Raw genomic sequence first — 22,386 nt, 5'->3', positions numbered from 1 at the left:
ACCAGCACCCCATCTCAGTTCACACTTGTGATTATATTGAGGGGGTGTCCTGTACATCTAGGTAAAAGTAATTTTTAAAAGCCAAATGTTAATTTATTAGTTGGCCCAAAATGTGGGTGCAAGCAGAAAATGGACAATGACTGCATTATAGCCTTGAAAGGCAGCAGTAAGAGAAAATCTTCAGGGTGTAGCTTTGAGTGGTAGACCTGACTATCCACTTTGTATGGAAGTACAAGTGGCTTGAGATGAGAATCAATATGGACACATGGACCATAGCAAATATCTAGCCATAGGTTAGGAGTTTGGAAGGAAAAGGATTGAAAGGTCAGAAATAAGAGGGTCTGGGGCAGAGGCATGTGAATGGAAATAAAGAAGTGGGAATGGTAGGCAGAAATTTTTTTTACAGATTATTGCCCACCAGATGCATCAAATGACAAAGTAGATGAAATAATTCATCAGTTGACATTAACCAGATTTTTTCCTTTGCCCACCCAGAATTAGCATGATGGGCAGACAAATAGAATGCATGGATGCCACATATAGATCCAGTTGCATAGACTTTCATTTATCAGTGTTGGTCCAGGTACCTCTGTATATAGAATCTACCAACAATGGAGATGAATTCTGGGTCCCTAACATGGCACTATTGTTTGAGGAGACTAACTGGCACTTGGTGGCAAGTTGACTACATTGGGCTCCTTCCATCCTGGAAAAGCCAGTGGTTCATTCTCACTGAAATAGACACTTATTCTGACATCTTTTCTGGGTATGGGTGTGACTTTCCTGCCCTCAGAGTCTTAGCCAACACCACTGTGTGTTTGTTTCTTGAATGTCTGATCCACAGGAATAGAACATTACACAAGCTAGCATCCCATCAGATGTCTCACTCCAATGTTGAAGTCTATCAAATCTGTTTAATAACAGGAATATCAATAATATTCCTCAGATTTCAAATATTTTTAGAGATCTTATCTAATACTGCCCGTAATAAATTCCCCTCACTCAGGCAGTACTTTGAATTTGAGTGGGCATGTGTTTTTGGCAACTGCTTTTGCTATGGAAGGGAAAGAAAGATCCAATGCCCTCCACTCTGCTCCAGCCCACCACTTCTGACCAACCTGGTTTCCCAGCAACATTATACTGAATATTGTGGAAGGGGCTCAAGGCTGTGCTAAATAATTGCAAGTCCTCCTACCCCCTCTAGAGTCACCAAACCCTTAGGACTCTATCTAGTTCCTTCCCCATTGTTGTGTGTTGTTCCTGTGAACATTCTGTATTCATTCTTGTTCTTCCCCAGCCTCTCTTTTTGTAGTGTCTATTACCATCCAGCACTGTAGTTCATTGTTATGGGGAGTTGAGGAACCTATAGAAAACCCTACAATCTTTACCTTTATCTAGTTTTAAGGAATAACATACTTGATCCTTGACCATTTAAATGAAGGGCTCAAGATAGCATTGGATCACTAATATTTTGTTAATATTTATTGACTAAGTGAACTGACTCTTTGACACTTTCTTGATCAAACCCTTAGCTAAACCAAGGGCAAGTATATACTACACGTAATGTAGTATAGACACTCGTTGGAGATTACCTTACTAGTGCCAGGAACATTTCAACAGTCTTAGAATTTTATAATGCAAAATGGAATATATAATACTTTAAGGAATGAACCAAATGGTCATTCACCACTCAAGACCATTTAGGTCAGAACATCCTGGTGAAAGTATATTCCTGAAACTCAGTGCCATGGAAACTGAGTAAGAGTAATTTCCCCTGACATCTCTGGGGTTCATACTAATGATCCCTTATGCAGGGAGTCAACCTGTAACTTGTGTAATAAAGATAAAAGTAAGTATTCTAAGCACATAGAGTATATGGTTCTGGGAGAGATGGAGATGATACCAAGAACCAAGACTTAGGAAATAAAACTTAAAAAGACACTCTATTCCTTTGACCACTTGATGCTATGAAGGATCTTTACATACTGAGTTTTAGTGCCATTATTGCTAATGCCGTTTCAGAATAATTTTAATTAATCAATTAATTAATTAATTTTTAAGATTTTATTTATTAATTTGACAGAGAGAGAGCACAAGCAGGGGAGCGGCAGGCAGAGGGAGAAGCAGGCTCCCCGCTGAGCAGGGAGCCTGATGTGGGGTTCCATCTCAGGACCCTGGGATCATGACCTGAGCCGAAGGCAGATGCTTAACCGAATGAGCCACTCACGTGCCCAATAATGGACATTTTAATGAAAATATCTTTATAGTAATGTCCTGTTAATTGAGTCAGTTACAGAATCCAACTCAAAATAACGTAAGGAAACCTTACTGGATGAAAATAGGATATATTTTGGGAAAAAAAAATACATGTGAAAGGTTGGGATAAAACTAGGCATCAGGGACAACAGCCACTCACTGCTTCTCTGTATTCATTCTTTCTTTCCATGCAGTCTTCTAAACAGCCTCAGAGCTTTACCTATTAAAACTTTTGCCACTGGGCGCCTGGGTGGCTCAGTTGGTTAAGCGACTGCCTTCGGCTCAGGTCATGATCCTGGAGTCCCTGGATCGAGTCCCGCATCGGGCTCCCTGCTTGGCAAGGAGTCTGCTTCTCCCTCTGACCCTCCCCCCTTTCATGTGCTCTCTCTCATTCTCTCTCTCTCAAATAAATAAATAAAATCTTAAAAAAAAAAAAAAAAACTTTTGCCACCAAGGAGAATCTGTCTTGAATGTCTTTCTGGATCTCCACGCCAAAACCTATCATTGCACCCACCTGTGGTCAGCAGACCATCTCCAAAGTAAGGAGACAGAATCACAAAAGCAAAATGATGTTCCCATGGTAACTTGTGGATATAAAAAGGTGAGGTAAGAAGGGTAGGAAAGAAAATGAGAGAACAAATTTTTAGAAAAATGAGAAATTAAGGAAATACAATAACATATACAATACATCCATAATTTACACATGTCCAGGATGGAAGTAAGCCAACAGCAGAATTTCTCAACCTTGGCACTGGTGCTATCTTGGACAGGATAATTCTCTGCTGTGGGGGCTGTCCTAGGCACTGTAAGATTGTTACCAGCGTTCCTGGCCTCTTTCCACTAGATACCAGTAGTACCTTCCTGGGCACAACTTCAATAACGTTTGCAGATTTTGCCAAATGTCCCTGGAAGGAAGGTGGTAAAATTGCCTCCAGTTAAGAACCACTGGCTTGGGCGCCTGGGTGGCTCAGTTGGTTAAGCGACTGCCTTCGGCTCAGGTCATGATCCTGGAGTCCCAGGATCGAGTCCCGCATCGGGCTCCCCGCTCAGCGGGGAGTCTGCTTCTCCCTCTGGCCCTCCCCCTCTCATGTGCTCTCTCTCTCAAATAAATAAATAAAATCTTTTAAAAAAAAAAAAAGAACCATTGGCTTATAGCAATCATATTCCATGAAATCACCTGGAGAATATGTTGAAGAGTAAAGTTAGATGAGTAGAAGTTAGATATACAGATATGTAAGTTAGTCATAGTGGGAACTGAACGTGGTATCATGAAGAATTTACACTTATAAATGCATCAGAATGTCCAGAAATTAGTTTGTTTTCAGTCCTAGGTTGTAACACTTCACAAACTCAAAGTCAGTCTTCTCATTTTTAAAAATGGAAGCAAGGCCAACTCCACAGAGTGGATTTGGGAATTAAAGAATTATGTGAAAGCACTTTGGAAGCTATGAAGTAGTATATAAATATCAGAAAATACTAATAAATAAAAGCACTGTAGAGAATCAGCTCTTTTCTCTACCTAAGGCTTTTTCTTAGGAAGCTGGTTAGAAAAGAGGCTGACTACACAGAAATTATATATATGCAGGGCTTTTTTGTATAATTCTCCCCTTGCCCCATTTAAGAATAGTCTTTTAATATACTTAAGTTAATAAATATGGAGTTTATACCATTTGATGTGTGCTATGTTAGGTATTTTTATTCAGATCATTTATTAGTACTACAAATAGTAAGTAGTTATTTTATATTATTAATTTATGAACTTATACTGTACATATTAAATAATTGCAAGTAAATAACTTTTTAAATTTTTATTTTATTTTACCACATAAATTTGGAAGCAGCCAAATTGCTCAATCACAAATAATTAAACTTTTGACATTTATTTGCCCTTAGTGGCAACAAATTATATAGCCTAATAAAGAATTACAAGGCTTTAATGAAATATTAAACATGAAGTAGAAATAAAAATTTATCTCCTAACAGCATGTACAAGTACCACTTATATTATTTCAAACACACACAATATAAATATACATAATGATATTCAATGCCTTGATATCCCATGGTCAATATCATCACCACCATCATCACCACTATCAATAACAACTATAATAATAATTAATTGATTTTAAATAAAATAAAAAAATAACAACTATAACAGTAATGATAAAAATAACAAAACCAAAGGTTATTAAATGGTTATCTTGAGTTGGAATGATCCTAGGCACCTTAATACTTGAGAAACTTATTAACCCATTTAAGAAATATTTAAAACACACAGAGAGAAACATATTTAGAAAATGGGAATTCCTTCCTTTATAAGGATAACACAGTAAAATCTTAAAACTAATTAGACTGGTCAAATCTTTTTTAGTATTTCTGTCATCACATCTTTACCTACTCTTAGTGTCTAAGAGCTTGCCTTACAATACTTACTATAAAAAACATGTTTTTTGTTTATTTGTTTCTGTTTTTCAAATTTAAATTTGTTGAACAAATATAAGAAAGAGAAGAGAATAAAAGGTATTGCAGTAGTGGTTTGTACATATTCTTTTTTGTTAAAGCTCAGTGTTTTATTTTTTGCTTTTATTTACTTAGTTTTTATATTATACATTTGTCCTATGATGGTGGTAAATCTAAGCTCTCTTCCTCCACCCCTTCCTCCTCTCCATTCTCTTCCTCTCCCTCCTCCTTTTTATTATCTCCTTCCTCTTCCTCCACTTCCTCCACCTTTTCCCTGTCTTCTTCCTGTAACTTTTCTGGCTCTACCTCAGTTACTTCAGGGGCAAATATCATCTCTTCTTCCAATAATATATTTGGAAACCGAGACTGTATTATCAAAACAACTATGATACATATTGAAAAACATAGCATTCTCAGAAAGAAAATAAATAAGCACAGTGGATCACACACAATTGGCCGGGGAACTTCCCATCTGGGATACCAGAATCGGTAATCTGTAAATAAAGAAGCAAAATTGAAAGCTGGATTTTGCATAAGGTAGTTAAATTGTCCAAGAAATAAAGGACAACAATACATACATACGGATTGGTCACGATCTGCATTACCTAAAAAGAAAAAGAAAGTCCATAAAGAATTACATAAAATTCCTTCTTTCTCTAGAAATAAAATAATTTTTCTAAAAATAATGACATTGTTCTCCTAGTCCACAGGTATCATGCTGCCATCTTTGATGTGCCTCCTCCACCCATTAGCCCATCATAAAATACAATATATTCTCTTTTAGTAAAAGTCAGCCTAGTCTGCTAGGGAGAACATAGAAGTGTAGGAATGAGGACGTGTGGATTCTATTACCAATTCTGTCTCTAAATCATTGTCACCTTGTATGAATCACTTCACTTCTGTGCCCTAAAGATTTTTCCAGCTTTACCATTCTAGGATTTTATAATATCTTTTACTTGCATCTCTCTTTTTTCCCCCAGATTATTATCCAAATTAATCTTCTGAATTTACTCACTTTCCTCATCTAATTCTTATTCTCAGGGGCTTTTAGTTGCTCTTCATTTCCTACATGGCAAAGTTAACTCTATAGCTTGGTATTCATTGTTTCTGCTATCTAGTCCATTGCTTTCAAAATACTTTTCAGGAAATAAATTTCCTTCCCTCTGCTGACTGGGGTAGAGAAGATCAGAAAATCATTCCTGGATTCCATTAGGAAGGAAAGTGAAAGGATAAATTAGTTCTCACACATAGAGAACCCAATGGCAACCAGAGGCTTTGTCTTGCAATTGACACTACCCTTACAAGAAAATTTAGAAATCACTCTTCAGATAATCCTAGAGATGAACTGCCCTATTGGATCTTTGAGGTTATTTTAGCTTTTTGTGCTTGGTCTTATTTTCCCTCATATTTTATGCAATGATTTCTATTTTAGCACTCCTTTTAAAAAAAATCTTTTACCACACAGTCTGTATTTTCTCTACTTCATTCCGTGTATGTGTATCTATTGATCACTTAGTTTGAGCAATGATGTAATTAGCATATTTCTTATTTGCATTTTCCTTCATCTGTCATCACTATTTTCCATCGATTACATTCTTCTTTTACTTTTGCACTTGATTGAATATTTAAATACATTTAAATCTACTTACATCTCTATTGTTTATCAGCTTTAAATAGTATCTTTTGGCCCCTTGCTATAAAAGATGGGGAAATTAAGCACATTTTTCTCTCTCTTCTTCTCCCAAGTTTTATTAATTATATCATTTGTATATTGCCAAAATTTATTATATTTACATTTTGTCTTGTATTATAGCCTTCAGAATTTAGTCTTTGTCTATTAATTAAGTCTCAATGCTTATAGTTTTTCCAGTGCAGCTTTTCATTTTCCATTCATCTCTTCTTTTTGGTGAAAGCTTCTAGGGGTTTATTGAGAATGTGCTTGTGAGAACTATGTACCACAAATTTCTTGGTGTTCCCACAAGATTTGTCTATCTGCTTGTACTTGAATAATAGGTTTGGCTGAATTTATGTACAGCATTAAGGACAATATAGGAATTATTCCACTGTCTCTTGGCATTGACTGTTATTGTAGAAAAGTTTCATGACAGCCAAAATGTGCAGGCTTGTCAATTGCCAATGCAGCATTCTACCGCACTGGTGTAAAGCTGATCCTGTGTTGCAGACCTGAGATCAGGAACTAACTACCTTTCTGTGAATTCCTTCCTTTGTATAGCTTCAAGTTAGAGTTTGCCAATGACAGGAATGCAAGTGAACTGTGGAAGATTTAAGAGAAGTGGAAACCATTATTATTCTCCAGGGGTGGTTGTTCGCCAGATACCTAAACAGATGTGAGAATCACAGTGGCTGCTTGGTAGAATGGGAAACTAACTACCTGCTTTGCTGTCAAACACTGATACAGTTTGGTGGGAGCTTTCTCAAAGATTCTTGAGAATTGCAGCAATTTTCTTGTAAGCTTTTGAGAACCACCTATTTTGGTGCTTAAGGCTAAGAGGTCTTCTGTTTCTGCTTCTTTGACCTTTTAACTACAGTTTCTCTGCCTTTTCATAGCAACTTCTGTGATCTTTGCTCCCCTAGAGTTTACACCATTCACGTAAGCTCTATTTTCTATGTTAAACACTATATTGTCAGAATATTTAAAATGAAAAAAAAAATTTAAAGTGGCTGCTTTCCTGACTCAACCCAGACTATTAAACTCTAATGAATTATTTTACATTTTGGTTTGGATGTTTAAAGGATTCTTTATTTTCCTCTAATTTACTAATCAGGGTCTAAATGGAGACTATTTTGCATCACTTTTTCCTGGCACATAATATGCATTTTCTTTCTTTTTTATCTTTAAAAAGTTGTAGTTTGTATTTTTATTTATTTATTTATTTTCAATTGAGGTATAATTGACATATAACATTGTATTAGTTTTGGGTGTACAACATAATGATTTGATATTTGTATTTATTGTGAAATGATCACCACAGTAAATCTAGTGAGCATCTGTCATCATACATAGTTACAAATGTTTCTTCTTGTGATGAGAACTTTTAAATTCTACTCTCTTTGTAACTTTCAAATATGCAATACATTATTATTAACTATAGTCCCTATGCTGTACATTACATCCTCATGACTTATTTATTTTATAACTAGAAGTTGAAGTTTCTACCTTTGACCTTCTTTACCCATTTTGCCCACTGCCCACCTGCACCTCTGGCAACCACCAATCTATCCTCTGTATCAATAAACTTGGTTTTTGTGTTTGTTGGTTTTTTGGTTTTACATATAAGCAAGATCCTATGGTATCTTTCTTTCTCTGACATTTCACTTAGCAAAATGCCCTCAAGGGCCATCCATGTTGTCACAAATATCAAGATTTCATTTTTTTATATGGCTGAATAGTATTCCATTGTGTGTGTGTGTGTATGTGTGTGTGTGTATATATAGATATAGATATAACACATTTTCTTTACCCATTCATCCATTAATGGATACTTAGATTCTTTCCATATCTTGGCTATTGTAAATAATGCTACAATGAACACGTGGGTGCATATATCTTTTTGAGTTAGTGTTTTCATTTTCTTTAAATAAATACCCAGAAGTGAAATTACTGGATCATGTGATCCATTTTTAATTTTTTGAGGAACCTCTTATTTTTTTCCAGTTTACATTCCATAGTAGGCATTCAATGTTTAGATTCAAGAATTTCTATTTCTGAGATTTTTTTATTGTTTCTTTAAATATCTGTACATCTATCTATTGCTTTGTTTTCTGTTCTATTATTTTTGTTCTGTTCTTCAGGGGCTCCAATTATTCACATATTGAATCTGATTTATCAGTGCTTATTTATAATTTTCTCTTTAATCTTTTAAATTTCTTGCTTGCATTTCTTAGGCTTGACCTCCATATCCCTTCCTGTATCTTCCAGTGTTTTTGGTTCCTTGTGCTGTTTTCAATGTGATTTTCAGTTCTTCATTAGTATATTTGAGATATATTAAAAATATTTTTGTTTACCTGAAATTCAAATTTAACTGGGCGCCCTGTATTTGATCTGGCAACCTACAGGCTAATCCTCCACTTGGACCCCCTCCCAACTGGCTCAGACTTTGAAACCCAGATTTAATGTTCTCCCATATTGCCAATTCAGTAAGTACACTTTAATGAAAGGGAACACTGGGGTATCATTTTCTCCTTGTTCCCCATCTACTGTTTCCCCCATTCTCTTTCAGTATTTCTCATTGTTTTATTTCCCCCCTTAGGATCCTATTCTTAGTATATTATTCTTCTTTCTCTGTGTACGGTACCTGGATGAGTTCTTCCTTTTTTATATTTTTAGACTTGTCTACATGCTCATGATTCTGAAATAGAGCCCTGATCTGTACCCTAAGCTTATGAGTCTTATATACTCAGATATTAAACAGGTATTTAAAGCTAACGATGATCAAAATCCATCATCTATTTTCCATAGCTTCTCTCTTCATATAATTCATATCTCAATTGCACCAAATCCGATATTTATATTAGACTCTTTTTCTTATCACTATATCAACTTAGTCTCTAAGACTTGCTAATTTTGTCCCATAAATATTAATCAAATTTGTCTCATCATCTCTATTTCTCTTACAAATACTCCAGTATGAACCTCATCTCCCCCCTGTACTATAACAAAAAACTTCAAATTGATTTGCTTTCCTTAGATTTTGCATTAACACATATTTTTTTTTAATTTAGAAGAATCCCTCATTTAGAAAAAAGTTGCAATACAGTACAAATAACTTTTATTTTGAACCATTTTAATGCAAGTGGCCATTCTCTACATGACCGTAATACACCCAACAAAATCAGGAAATTAACATTGTTACATTACTGCTTTCTAATCTTTGGACTTCATTCCATTTTTTGCCAGCTGTGCTAAGAGTGTCCTTTGTAACAAAAGATCATGTTCAGATTCATGCATTACATTTAGTTTTCATGTCTCTTTATAGTCTTCTGTCTGGGACAGTGCTTCAGTCTTTGACATTCATGACCTTGACATATTTTGAAGATAACATGCTAGTTATCTTGCAGACAAATCTTCAATTTTTTTCTAGACAAATCTGAAATTTGGACTTATTTGATGCTTCCCTGTGATTGGACTTGTTTGTGCATCTTTGGCAGGAGTATCACAGAAGTGATGCTGTGCTATTCTCATTGCACCATTTCAGGTGGTGCAGGGTTTTGGTTTTGGTTTTTCCCATTGCTGATGATGTTCACATGGATCACTTTATTAGGGTGGTGTCTGCTAGGCTGCTCCATTGTGAAATTACTCTTTTCCCATTAGTAATTAAATATTTTTATGGGGAGTTACTTTGGAACTATGTAATACATTGTTCCTCATCAAACTTCTAATTTATTCATTTATTAATTTATATTAGTATGAATCATAGTTTCCTGTTGTATCCAATGAGTTATAATCAATTACTATTTTTATTTCAGAACTCAAATTGTCCCAGATTTGATCACGGAGAGCCCTTTAAGAGGTCCTCTGTGTCCTGTGTGTCCATTTTGCTACATGTCCCCATCACTCTTTGAGCACTTCTTTGCTTTTAGGTATAAAAAGATGATCCGGCTTTATCTGATATTTTCCCTGCCCCAGCCCTGGGACCTTTCTCCAATGAGCCCTCGTTTCTTTTACTGCAGGCTAGAATTTGGAAACCAAGATGTGGGTGCTAGTTGTGCTCATTCCTTTGGGGGTGGGAGGCCACTGCTCCAAAACCATCTCAGAGCTCAATTCATCATAAGATTCATGTTTGTTTTCTTCCTTTACATATTTATACTCCATTCTCTGACAGTGAGAAAACTGGCTTCCATTATCCTTAATCTATTTGTTTTTTTTAATCAATCCCCAGTATGTTTCCAATTTTCATTATTGCCTCTATTCTCTCCCCTACATGGGTGCCCTCCTCATTCTGCTTGGGCTCTTACACCCTACATCTGGCTGTAGAATTGCCCGATTTAGCAAATAAAAATATGTGGATGGAGCTAGAGAGTATTATGCTAAGTGAAATAAGTCAGAGAAAGACAAATATCATATGATTTCACTCATATGTGGAATTTAAGAAACAAAACAGATGAGCAAAGGGGAAAAAAAAGAGAGAGAGAGAGAAGCAAAGCAAGAAACAGACTCTTAACTACAGAGAACAAACTGATGGTTACCAGAAGGGAGGTGTGTGGGGGATGGGTTAAATAGGTGATGGGGATTAAGGAGTGCACTGGTTGTGATGAGCACTGAGTGTTGAATGAAGTATTGAATCAGTATATTGTACACCTGAAACTAATATTACGCTGTATGTTAACTAACTATAATTTTAATAAAAACTTAAAAAATATATATAGGATGCCTAGTTGAATTCAAATTGCAGAAGACAACAAAGAATTTCTCGGACAAGTATATCCCATGCAATATTTGGAATATACTTATACTAAAAAAAATATATCCTGAAGTCCAAATTTAACTGAGCATCCTGTATTTAATCTGGCAACCTATAGGCTGATCCTCCACTTGGATCCCTCCCAACCCTGCTCAGACTGTGAAACCCAGCTTTGGGCTTCTCCAGTGTGTAGATTCCTTCCTTTTTCCACTAGGGCTCTGACCCCTCCAGTGCCAGGTCACCTCCCCCACATTAAAGCTTTCCTCACCTAGCTTGGACTCTGATACCTCATGTGAAATTACCTCTAAACATGGATGCCCCCTTATCTGCATAGATTTTAATACCTCTTACCAGGCCACCCCTATATGTAAATCCTTTCCACATTCTGCTTGGGCTCTAACAACCAATGCCGAACCATCCCTCCATGGATGTGGTCCTTACCTGCCCAGTCTCTGATACTATATGCCAGGCTTCTCACTCCCACCCCATGTTGATGCCCTCCTCCACATACTTAGGCGCAGATACTATGTACTGAGCCCTCTTGGTATGGAGATCCCTTTATCCTGGTATGTCTCTGATACCCCAAGTCTGACCTCATTCATGGACACCCATTTCACTCCATAGAGGCCTTAGCCTCCTATATAAGACTATACCCCCATGTGGACACTGTCCTCACCCTGCTTAGTCTGTCTCTTCATGTCCACCGCACCGTATATGAATCCCTTGTCATTCTGCTTAGGCTCTAATATGTCACATTCCTTGGCCCTCTGTGTGGATGCCTACATTGTTCTGACCTACTTAATGGTTTTAGGGTTGAATTTTTTTAGGAGGAGAAAGAAAAGGGGAAGAGGAAGAGAAAGATTTTTCATCTTGATTCAATTGAAGCAAAGGCAAGAATGTTAAGGTGGATTCATATCAGAGTGGCATTATGATGAAATTGTCCATTAGTTTCTTTATCACAAAATCACAGTGTGCCCCTTACTGTCTCAATTTATCCCCTAACACATTCTTCTAAGCATCATATATTCCAGGGGTGATTGTACTTTTGGATTACATGCTCTTATGTTTGGAAAAACTAAAAGAAAAATTTAAACAAACATATTCTCTACTTTTATCTTTTGAATATTTTGGAGGAAAAAAACTAAAAGAAAAGGCTATTAAATGTGTGCTACTTTACTTCTTTTCTCTTTATAAATATTTTAGAATATCCTATCCTCTGGAGCAGTCATTCTCAAACAGGCTGCTATTTCAGGAATTAACTGGCAAATTTCTTTAGAGATAACTGTTCCTTCCCATTCCTTCTTTCAGACATTGTGGTAGGTTTCTAGGGGCAGGAAAAGGGTAAGAGAGAGCAAAAAAGGCTATGCGGTCTAGAAAAATCTAAAGATGATATGGTTTCAACCTTCCTTTGTTAATATAATAACACCACTCTGATCAAAAGAACAATATTAACCCATGACAATGAAAAACTAGTGTTCAACACTTCATTTTTCTTTTCATCCAATGTGTTATGGATTTTTTTTTATGTTTAAGTTATTTTCTTTATCTTACTGCATAGAAAATCTGTGCATCTGTCATATTTGCTACATCGAGCACAAGTTATTCCTGGTTTATAAGGCCTTCTCGACAGAGATCCTCTACAAAAAAGCAGAAAACATTTAGTTAGAAAAAGTCTCAAATTTCATCATTTAAATAATATGGCTACCAATTTTTAGTTAGGTTATAAAGGTGATTTAACTAAGAAAATGGACTTTAGGAAGTACTGAAATTGGAGATGTAATCTTCTCCTTTTTCTCCCAAGACAATAGTCTCTTCTGAAATGAATCCCCATGTCCTTAAAACAAAGTACTGTAATTTAAGTTTGAGCGAGTTTTAAAGCTGCTTTCATTTTAGTTTGTAGCAAAATTTTCCTTTCAAAATGATGTTATAGAATATTTTATAATTAATTGCTTTCTGCTTGGTACAAATATGTGAAAACTTCTATAGAAATGATCTATTAATTTTCTGAAAAGTTTGCAAGATCCTGAAATGCCTATTGTCCCAAAGACCCAGCTGCATGATTTACTTAGAGGTCTGCCTTAAAAATATGTAAATATATAAAAATATATAAACAAGCAAATAAATTTAAATGGGATTTTACAAATTTTATTTAATCCATTGTACAGAGAACAGAGGGAAGAAGTGAGAAATTATTACATCAATTGCCCAGAGCTGGGTAAGAAAAAGAGGTCCCAAAGTAGATACAAATTGGGAAGCTTATATGAAGGATTTAGGTTAAGGAAAAGGGAAGATAGGAAGAGAAATTATATTTAACAGGAATACTTATTCACTCAGTGTGTAGGTGGAAATTTTAAAAACAAATGTTAGGCACGGACGCCCCTGGTTAGGTCACTCTGGGCCATCTGGAAGAAGGGTGAAACCTAAGAAATACATATTCGCAAACCTGAATATCAAATTTCTGAGTTATATATTATTAGAAGTTTTTGGTGATACCCAGTAAGGTATCCGATACCCATGAATAGCAAGCTTTCAAGTCCATCAAAGACATCGAGTGGTTTGTAGTTATTTGCAGATCACACATTGCTTCTCTGAAGTCACTGCTCCACTATCAGACCATTTCAGGAAGAAATGCATTTTGTTTAGATCTTAGCCAGAACACTAGCCTTTCAGAAATTCAGACTTGATCTAGTTACCTATACCTACACCCTAGCCTACTTTTCCTGCCCTTAACCCTTTATCACTTGAAACAGATGCCTCCAATACAAAAGCAGCACTTCTGTCTTTAGGTACCAGTGATGGAGGACCTTGCCCTTGAACTTATGCAAAAAGCTACTCACTACAAAGACTGCCTTTAAAACCTGCAGCATAGGCCAGTCATCCCATGATCATAATGTCTGATGACTGCAGCCTAGAATAACTTTGGAAAGGCAAATAAAATATATCTGTATATATATCTATCTATATCTATCTATATCTATATACCTCAAAATAAATAAATTTACATCATGCTAGAATACAATGGGCCCTCTTTTCCTAAGATTTGAATTTCATATCACTATTTATATTATATAGAAATGCTAGACTAATACTCTCCCATGCCAATCTTTTTCTTGTTCTGAGTCTGCAAGAAGTTTAACCTAAATCAAGTAGAGTCCGAATCTACAGTACAATTCCACAACAATTCCACAACTGAATTGCAATTATTGGGCTGGATTAGGAGAAAACAACAGTTAAGTACCTATTACCAGCAAGGTCCATTGAAATTTCATAGCTGCCCTGGCAGTACTTGAAGAAACAGACAAATTTCTCTTTTTTTAGGCATATTTTTTTCCCAAGAATCAGCCTAGTGGTTTGCTGAGACCAAGTCAAGACTGAACAGTCCTCTGGAATATTATTTAGACTCATATCTGGCCATACCTTCAGTATATTACCACCTATAGGATATGTGTCCAGGCCCTAGATAAGGACGTGTTGCCTAAGTGGCCTAATGAGTAACTATACACATGTCTAAGCCCAAGTCCATTAAAAGATCATTATTCGGGGCGCCTGGGTGGCTCAGTTGGTTAAGCGACTGCTTTCGGCTCAGGTCATGATCCTGGAGTCCCTGGATCGAGTCCCGCATCGGGCTCCCTGCTCAGCAAGGAGCCTGCTTCTCCCTCTAACCCTCCCCCCTCTCATGTACTCTCTCTCTCTCATTCTCGCTCTCTCAAATAAATAAATAAATCTTTAAAAAAAAAAAAAGATCATTATTCAAATTTATAATACAGCTATACTGTATAGATCATGACCTGAGCAGAAACCAAGAGTTGGACGCTCAACCAACTGAGCCACCCAGGTGCCCCAAAGCTTTCTGTAAAACTCAGTCACATCTCTTCCCTTCACTCTCACATCTTGTACCTATAGGTCTAGGGACCACAGTTAAACACCAATAAAGCTCCTTTGGGATGGATATTATTTAGCTGCACCATCCTTTAATCCTCTCCAAGATACCATCTTCCTTCTGATTGTGCCTTCTTATTCACTTTGGCACCTAGGTCACCATCTCCCTTTTCAGTCAAAATTGTCCTTGTCCCTAAATTTGGGACATAGATGATTACAATATGCTTATGGATGATTCATCCAATAACTTGGTCTGTTACTGGATGTCTTTACCATCTCAAACAATAGTCCATAATTGTTGCTTTTGTAGCCATATTCTAGATCTTGTTATCCCCTAAAACTATTCTACCTCTGAACTCACAAAATCATATATTCCATTCACTGACTGTAGCCTCCTATCCTTGCAGCTTGCTTACTCATGTACTCCTGCCATATTTCTCCATTAAGTTCATTGGTAATGCAAGTCTATTTTTCTGTCTATCCTATTGTCTCTTCTCTATTGTCTGCAAGTCTATTTTCTCTCTGTCTATCCTATTGTCTCTTCTCTATAAAGCTTTGCATATTATCTGGCTAAAACCCTAAAACTCTCTCGTACTGTTTTCCTTTATGTCTACCTGAAAAAACCCCAGTGTTGGAAAAAATGACAGAACCTTACTATCTGCATGCTCCATGTCTACTTCAAGGCTGCTGGGTGTTGCTGGGGAAAAATCATTATACTAGGTAGAGACTCTTTCTATGTTTCTCTAGTCAGCTTCCTCTCTCATTTTCCAGAATAACGCTTTCAAACCTCCCCAACCCTCAAAATTTTGCTTCACTGTCTCCCTCTTTATTCTCAGGATATGATCTGTCCTACTTCAAGTGAAATATAATAGACTTTAGATTGGAATATGAGAAATTTTTTGTCACTAAATATATTAAATTTTTCCCTTCTTCCTTCCTTTCTAATACAACTGAAGAACTGCCCCTCCTCCTTTCTAAGACTAATCTCTTTAATACCATTCCATTTTCTCAGGAACTTGTATCTTTACATATGTATACACACACACACACACACACTCACACTGCCTTTGTTCTTTATAAAGCATTACTTTTATTCTGTATTTGACCTTTCATGTTAATATTTAAATAGGCTCACATCTTTCCCACTTTCAAAACAAAACAAAACAAAACAAAACAAAATAAAGGCAACAATAAAAGAGCCCTCAATTCATTCTCAGCTGGCATCAGTTTCCTCAACCCCACAGAAATGGCTCTTCCTATATTTATCAATGAACTTCTCTTTAATCTGTTATTTTGAAGTCCTTACTTGGTGCAACCTCTTAGAATTAGAAATTTTGGACTACTACTTCCTTCTAAAAACATTCTTTCCCCCACGCCTCCTGTGACACCATACTCTTCTGGTTTTTTCTCCTACCTCTGTGGTCATTCTTGGGTTCCTCCTCCTACTTCATCTCCCTCTAATTGCCCTTAAATGTTGGCATGAGATTCTGGAGGGGCTGTTCCCTTTTTTACTCTATATCGCTCACTAGACAATCCCATTTACTCACATGATTTCATGTGGCATGTACTCTGGCACTCTGCATCTTTGTTCTATGCCATGCCTCATTCATGAGCTTCTGACTCATATAACCACCTGCTTATTGAATCACAGCCAGTAAATCACAGCCAGCTCAAATTCATTATGTTCAAGATGGAATTCATCATCTTCCCTCCCAACAGGTTCAGTGTTTCCCATTGCAGTTAATGGCAATACCAGTCATGCCTGAATTATAATTCTGAGAATCTTCTTTGGCTATTTCCTCTCTCATTACTTTTTGTAAAGATTGATTGATTGATTGATTGATTGATTTTAGAGAGAGAGCATGCATGCAAGTGAGGGGAGGGGCAGAGGGAGAAAATTTTCAAGCAGACTCCCTGCTAAGCAGGGACCCCCTGAAGTAGGGCTCGATCCCATGAGATCATGACCCCAGCTGAAACCAAGAGTCTGATGCTTAACTGACTGAACCACCCAGGCACCCCTCCTCTTTCTCATTACTTAATATAATGACCTATAAATCCTGTTATTATTGCCTTCTGAAAGTGTCTTAAATACTTCTCTGATCTCAATCCAGATATCCTTTGTTGATGTTAAAGCAAATAAATAAGTAAAAGTAATACATGTATAATACTTACAAGTATATGGTGGAAAGGAGGAAGCAGAAAAGGGCAACCTTAAAGGGGAAAATGTCTCCATCCTCCACTTTCCTTCTGTCTCCCCAAAGATAACTTCTGTTTAACCATAATAACGCTTTCAAACTTCCCCAACCCTCAAAATTCTAGCTTCACTGTCTCCCTCTTTATTCTCAGGATATGATCTGTCCTACTTCAAGTGAAATATAATAGACTTTAGATTGGAACATGAGAAATTTTTTGTCACTAAATATGTTAAATATACCTATTCCCTTCTTCCTTCCTTTCTAATACAACTGAGGAACTGCCCCTCCTCCTTTCTAAGATTTACGATTCCTTACCAGAAACAAGTATTTTTTTTCATAAAAATTCTCAGTACTTATATATTGTGATAGACTGCTAGCTATCAATTTAAATATCTCTTAAAATACAGAAATAACAGTATTTTAGCTTGCCACATTAATGGCTAACCTTGCTATGTTTTCCAACTTCCCTTGCAACTTAGATGTGGCCATGTGATCAATTTTATATCCAATAGAATGCAAACTATGTGCATGACTGCCCACTTGGGCTTTAAGAGATGGTCATGCTGACAACACGTTTCTTTTGCCTTACTATGAGCTTAAGCTAGCCCTTATCTGTGACGTGGACTTGATCTGTAGACATAGATTCTGCCTCCAGGGAATGGTTAAAAAACAAGATGGGAGCAACCTGGGTCTTTGAGTGACTAGTAGAGCAGAGCTACCCGCCTAACTGAAATTTCCCATTTCTCTCTTCCTGAATCACTATATTTTCTGGTAATGCTAGCTGCTATGACAAAAGACCCAATCTTACTTTTTATTGTTCTGCATTTTACTTTTTCATCTAACAAGTGAGACTGGTACATAAAGACACCAGTATTTTCAATGGTTATACAATAATGCATAGTAAATTAATTGCTCAGTCTGCTATTACTGGAGTCATTAGTTTTATTTTTTTTTATTTCAGTTTCATGCTATTAAAACATTCTAAAATGGGTATCCTTGTATATATATCTTGGCCAATTTTCATGAAGATATTAATAAGATAAAATTCTAATAAGGAGATTACAAGATCAAAAGGTAAGTATATTTTAAATTTTGTTACTCTGCCAAATCCAGAAAGATTATACCAATTTATTGTCCCATCACATGTGCAGAGTATCAATTAAGCTTTTCCATCTTCTCAGATGGATGAGTGAAAAGTAATAACTTATATTTGTTTTTATTTGAGTTACTTCAGTTATGAAGGAGATTGAATATTCTCTTCATATGATTAATGACCATATTTTTTTCTTTTCAGTAAATGACCTTTTCATATCTTCTGCAAATCATTCTTTTGGGTTGTTTCTCTTTTTCTTCATTATTTGTATGAATTCTTTGTAAATTAATGAGACTAACTCTGCCATATAGTCCACAAATATATTTTCCCAGTATATTATTTTTCCTTTGGCTATATCTATGGTATTTCTTTAGCCATAAATTAATTTTAAATTTTTATATACTCAAACGTATTCATATTTTCTGGATTTTTATGTTCTGCTTGGTAAGACCCAAGCTGTTGACCAATATCTCTTCATCTTGGCTGAGCCCAGACTGCAACTGTGTCTTCTCAGCACTGTGCAGCTTCTGAAATTTCTGTGCAGGTCTTCAGCTTCCAAGCAACTGTTCCTATTTAATCTCTCCAGAATCTTGCCTTGAGATGTATAGCTTAGGAGTTGACCAAGCACCCATAAAGAATTTTTACAGACTTTTGGGGGTCCTTCTTTTCAGCCCTCTCCTCTTTGGGATCCTAGTCCTGAATACAAGGCATCTTAACATCAATAAACACTGATATTTCCTTTGCTCAGAAAATAACACATTCTTTGCTTGGATTCTGTTTCTCTGGCTATGGTTTTGAGAATTCTCTCAGAGAAAACCAAGGCAAATATAGGGTTTCTACTAAGTTCTTTTCTATTTGCAAAGATCATAGCCCTGCATTGGTTATTTTGTAATGCCTAAGCAATTATATTATGTTTTGTCTGATCTTTATAGTTATTTTCATCAGGAGACTAATTCTTATACTAGATTACATAATGTCCAAAAGCAAAGTGGATCAAATATTTAAAAGTTAAAAAGATAAAGAATTATTAGAAGAAAATGTGGGATAAAAATACTTTGGAAAGATTTGTCTAAATAAGACACACACCTCAAAACCCATGAAAAAAAGTATTGATTCTTTTTTCTAATAACAAAATAATTCTCTTTGGCAAAAATAAATTGTATTATAAAGTCAAAAGTTAAACATCAAACTGGGAAAACATCTGTGAATGACATTACATGATAGAACTAATTTTCTTGCTATTTAAACACTCTTACAATTGAAAAAAAAAATCCAACAACTTACGAGAAAAATAGTGAATGTATAGGAACAGTCAGGTCCCAGAAAATAAAATCCAAATTTTCTGAAAATTACAAAAAGATACTAAACTCATATAAAATAGGAGAAGAAAATTAAAAATATAATGAACTTATATAGCAATAAAGCAAAAGGTTTGAAAATATATTATGTTAGTAAAGGAATTGAAAAATAGTCCCACTCATACGTTGATGTAAAAAAACTGTATTAGAAAAATATAACTATTGGAGATCCTGGGTGGTACAGTTGGTTTAAGCATCCAACTTTTGGTTTCAGCTCAGGTTGTGATCTCAGGGTCATGAGATTGAGTCCTCCAACTGGGCTCCGCGCTCAGTGCCGAGTCTGCTTGAGATTGTCTCTCCCTCTCCCCCTGCCCTTCCCGCTCTCTCTCTCTCAAATAAAAACATCTTTTTTTTAAAAAAAAGAAAAATAGTGTGACTGTGATAGATATTCAGTAATATTTACCCAAATTAAAAGTACATATCTTCTTTGACTTAGTAATTCCATGACTATGAAATCATATTAGTATGATACTAACTCATGTGAGAACTACATGTCTACCTGGATAATTATTGCTTGAGATAAAGCTAATAAAAGAGTCTAAATGTCCATCAAAAGGAAAGGGTTGTTTATTGCTTTTATTTTTAAAATTTTTTTTCAAGAGTCATTTAATTTATTTTAGAGAGAAAGAGAGCATGGCAATGAAGGGGCAGAGGAAGGAGGAGAGAGAACCTCAAGCAGACTCTGTGCTGAGCCCAGAGACTGTTGTGGGACTCATCTCACGACGCCAAAATAATGACCTGAGTGAAAACCAAGAGCCAGACACTTAACCAGCTGTGCCAACCAGGCACCCCGACAGCATTGTTTAAATAAACTTTTGCACATCCATTAACAAAACAAAACACTGTAAAGTTCTTAAAAAGAGTCTGGAAACTCTTTGTGTACTCAAATGGAAAGACTTCCAGTGCATATCACTAAGTAAAAAAAAATTAAATAACACCACAGGAAGTGTAGTATGCTTCTGTTTGAATTGTGGAAACACACACACACACACACATAGATACACACACAAAGACAGATACACTTATGTATATGCACAGAATATATCTTTTAGGATAAAATATTGGGGAGGGTAACTGGAAGACAGAAATGGGAACATTACTTTCTCCTTTTGAATTTTCTATCATGAATTTTCTATCATGACTATGTATCAAGTATTAAACATATTTTATTAAAATGACCTAAAATTACAGTCCATTGCAAGTAATGAGAAAGAGGCGATACCATACAAAATCTTAAGGTCCAGCAGAAGTTGCAATAAGAGGAAAATATATAACTGTAAATATCTTCAATATTAAGTAGGATTAAAGATAAAGAAATGTTGTTTACCTTAACAAAAAAAGCAACATATAGCAGCCTCTACTCTTAAAAAATACTTGGAAGATTGAATATCACAAAATAATAAAATAGAAAACAAACAAAGAAATCAGAAAGTATGAATAAATCTGAAATCTTTTCTTTTGAAAGATCAATAAAATAGATTAACTCCTTATGAACTCCATTAAGAAAGGAAGAAAAATAGTCATTATTAATATTTCTCTACATTTACTTTGCCTATAGTTCTTTTCTGCTTTTTTCCATATAGAACTTGCACTTCAATTCTTCCCACTTCCCTCGTATATTCTAATATATTCTACCTCTCTCTTTTTTATTGATGGTTTTCTTTAGCTTATAAAAATGCATTAGCAACCAAGGTTATAAAACACAGCTTTCCTTTAACTCTACACACTAACCTCTTTTTCTTCTCTCTGCTGCCCAACATCTATATAGAGTAGTATTTTAATTTGGCATTATTTTTCAAACTGCAAGTCACGAGTCTTTAATAGTTCATAAAATCAAAGTTAGTGCTTCACAGACAATATATTAAAATATGTAATAGTTGTACTAAATTGTGAATAAAATATTATTTCATATAACATGTTTTTATTTTAAGGATACATATTGTTTTATAGCTATTTCCTTCCAGTTATATACATATTTCATAATTTTAAGATGCACATCTTCTCATATTTTACCATCTCTTCAAACGAGATACATGTTATTGATGATATCTCAAAATCACAGCCAGGCAGTGAATGTGATATGGTTGTCACTGAACATTTGTGAACTTGCCATAGCTCTTCATATTGTCATTGCTTCAAATGGTTATATGCATTGTTTGCACTTAATGTATTTAAACTTCTATTCAAAATGTCTAAAATGATTACAATATGATATATCATTGAATCATAAATTATTATGTATGCAGGAAAGCATGGAAAAAGAACAATCTCATATATAATAAAAAGAGACTGATGGAAAAATAAGTCTAACTGTTATTTTTTTAAAATGCCAGCACATCAACATCACTTGGCATCAGGGAAATACACAAATCAAAACCTCAATGAGATACCACGTCACACCAGTCAGAATGGCTAAAATTAACAAGTCAGGAAACGACAGATGTTGGCGAGGATGCGGAGAAAGGGAACCCTCCTACACTGCTGGTGGGATTGCAAGCTGGTGCAGCCACTCTGGAAAACAGTATGGAGGTTCCTCAAAAAGTTGAAAATAGAGCTACCCTATGACCCAGCAATTGCACTACTGGGTATTTACCCCAAAGATACAAATGTAGTGATCCAAAGGGGCACCTGCACCCCAATATTTATAGCAGTAATGTCATAAGAGCCAAACTATGGAAAGAGCCTAGATGTCCATCAACAGATGAATGGATAAAGAAGAT

The 22,386-nt window shown here is 35.7% G+C and overlaps 1 protein-coding gene across 1 annotated transcript in view; it reads right to left on the bottom strand.

Moving 5' to 3' along the window:
- Positions 1 to 12,669: 12,669 nt before the first annotated feature.
- The window catches only part of GLIPR1L2 (GLIPR1 like 2), a 21,181-nt gene continuing 11,464 nt past the window's right edge, over positions 12,670 to 22,386 (bottom strand). The window contains exon 4 of the mRNA XM_006728230.2: positions 12,670 to 12,778. Within this exon, the coding sequence (XP_006728293.2) occupies positions 12,670 to 12,778 (109 nt within the window). The remainder of the gene's footprint in view (positions 12,779 to 22,386) is intronic.

Source organism: Leptonychotes weddellii, chromosome 5 (genome assembly GCF_054177405.1).
Source record: "Leptonychotes weddellii isolate Sample4059 chromosome 5, ASM5417740v2, whole genome shotgun sequence".
NCBI classification, from domain to species: Eukaryota; Metazoa; Chordata; class Mammalia; order Carnivora; family Phocidae; genus Leptonychotes; species Leptonychotes weddellii.
Note: the sequence above shows the minus strand (reverse complement) of the source record. Positions and strands in the feature narration are given on the sequence as shown.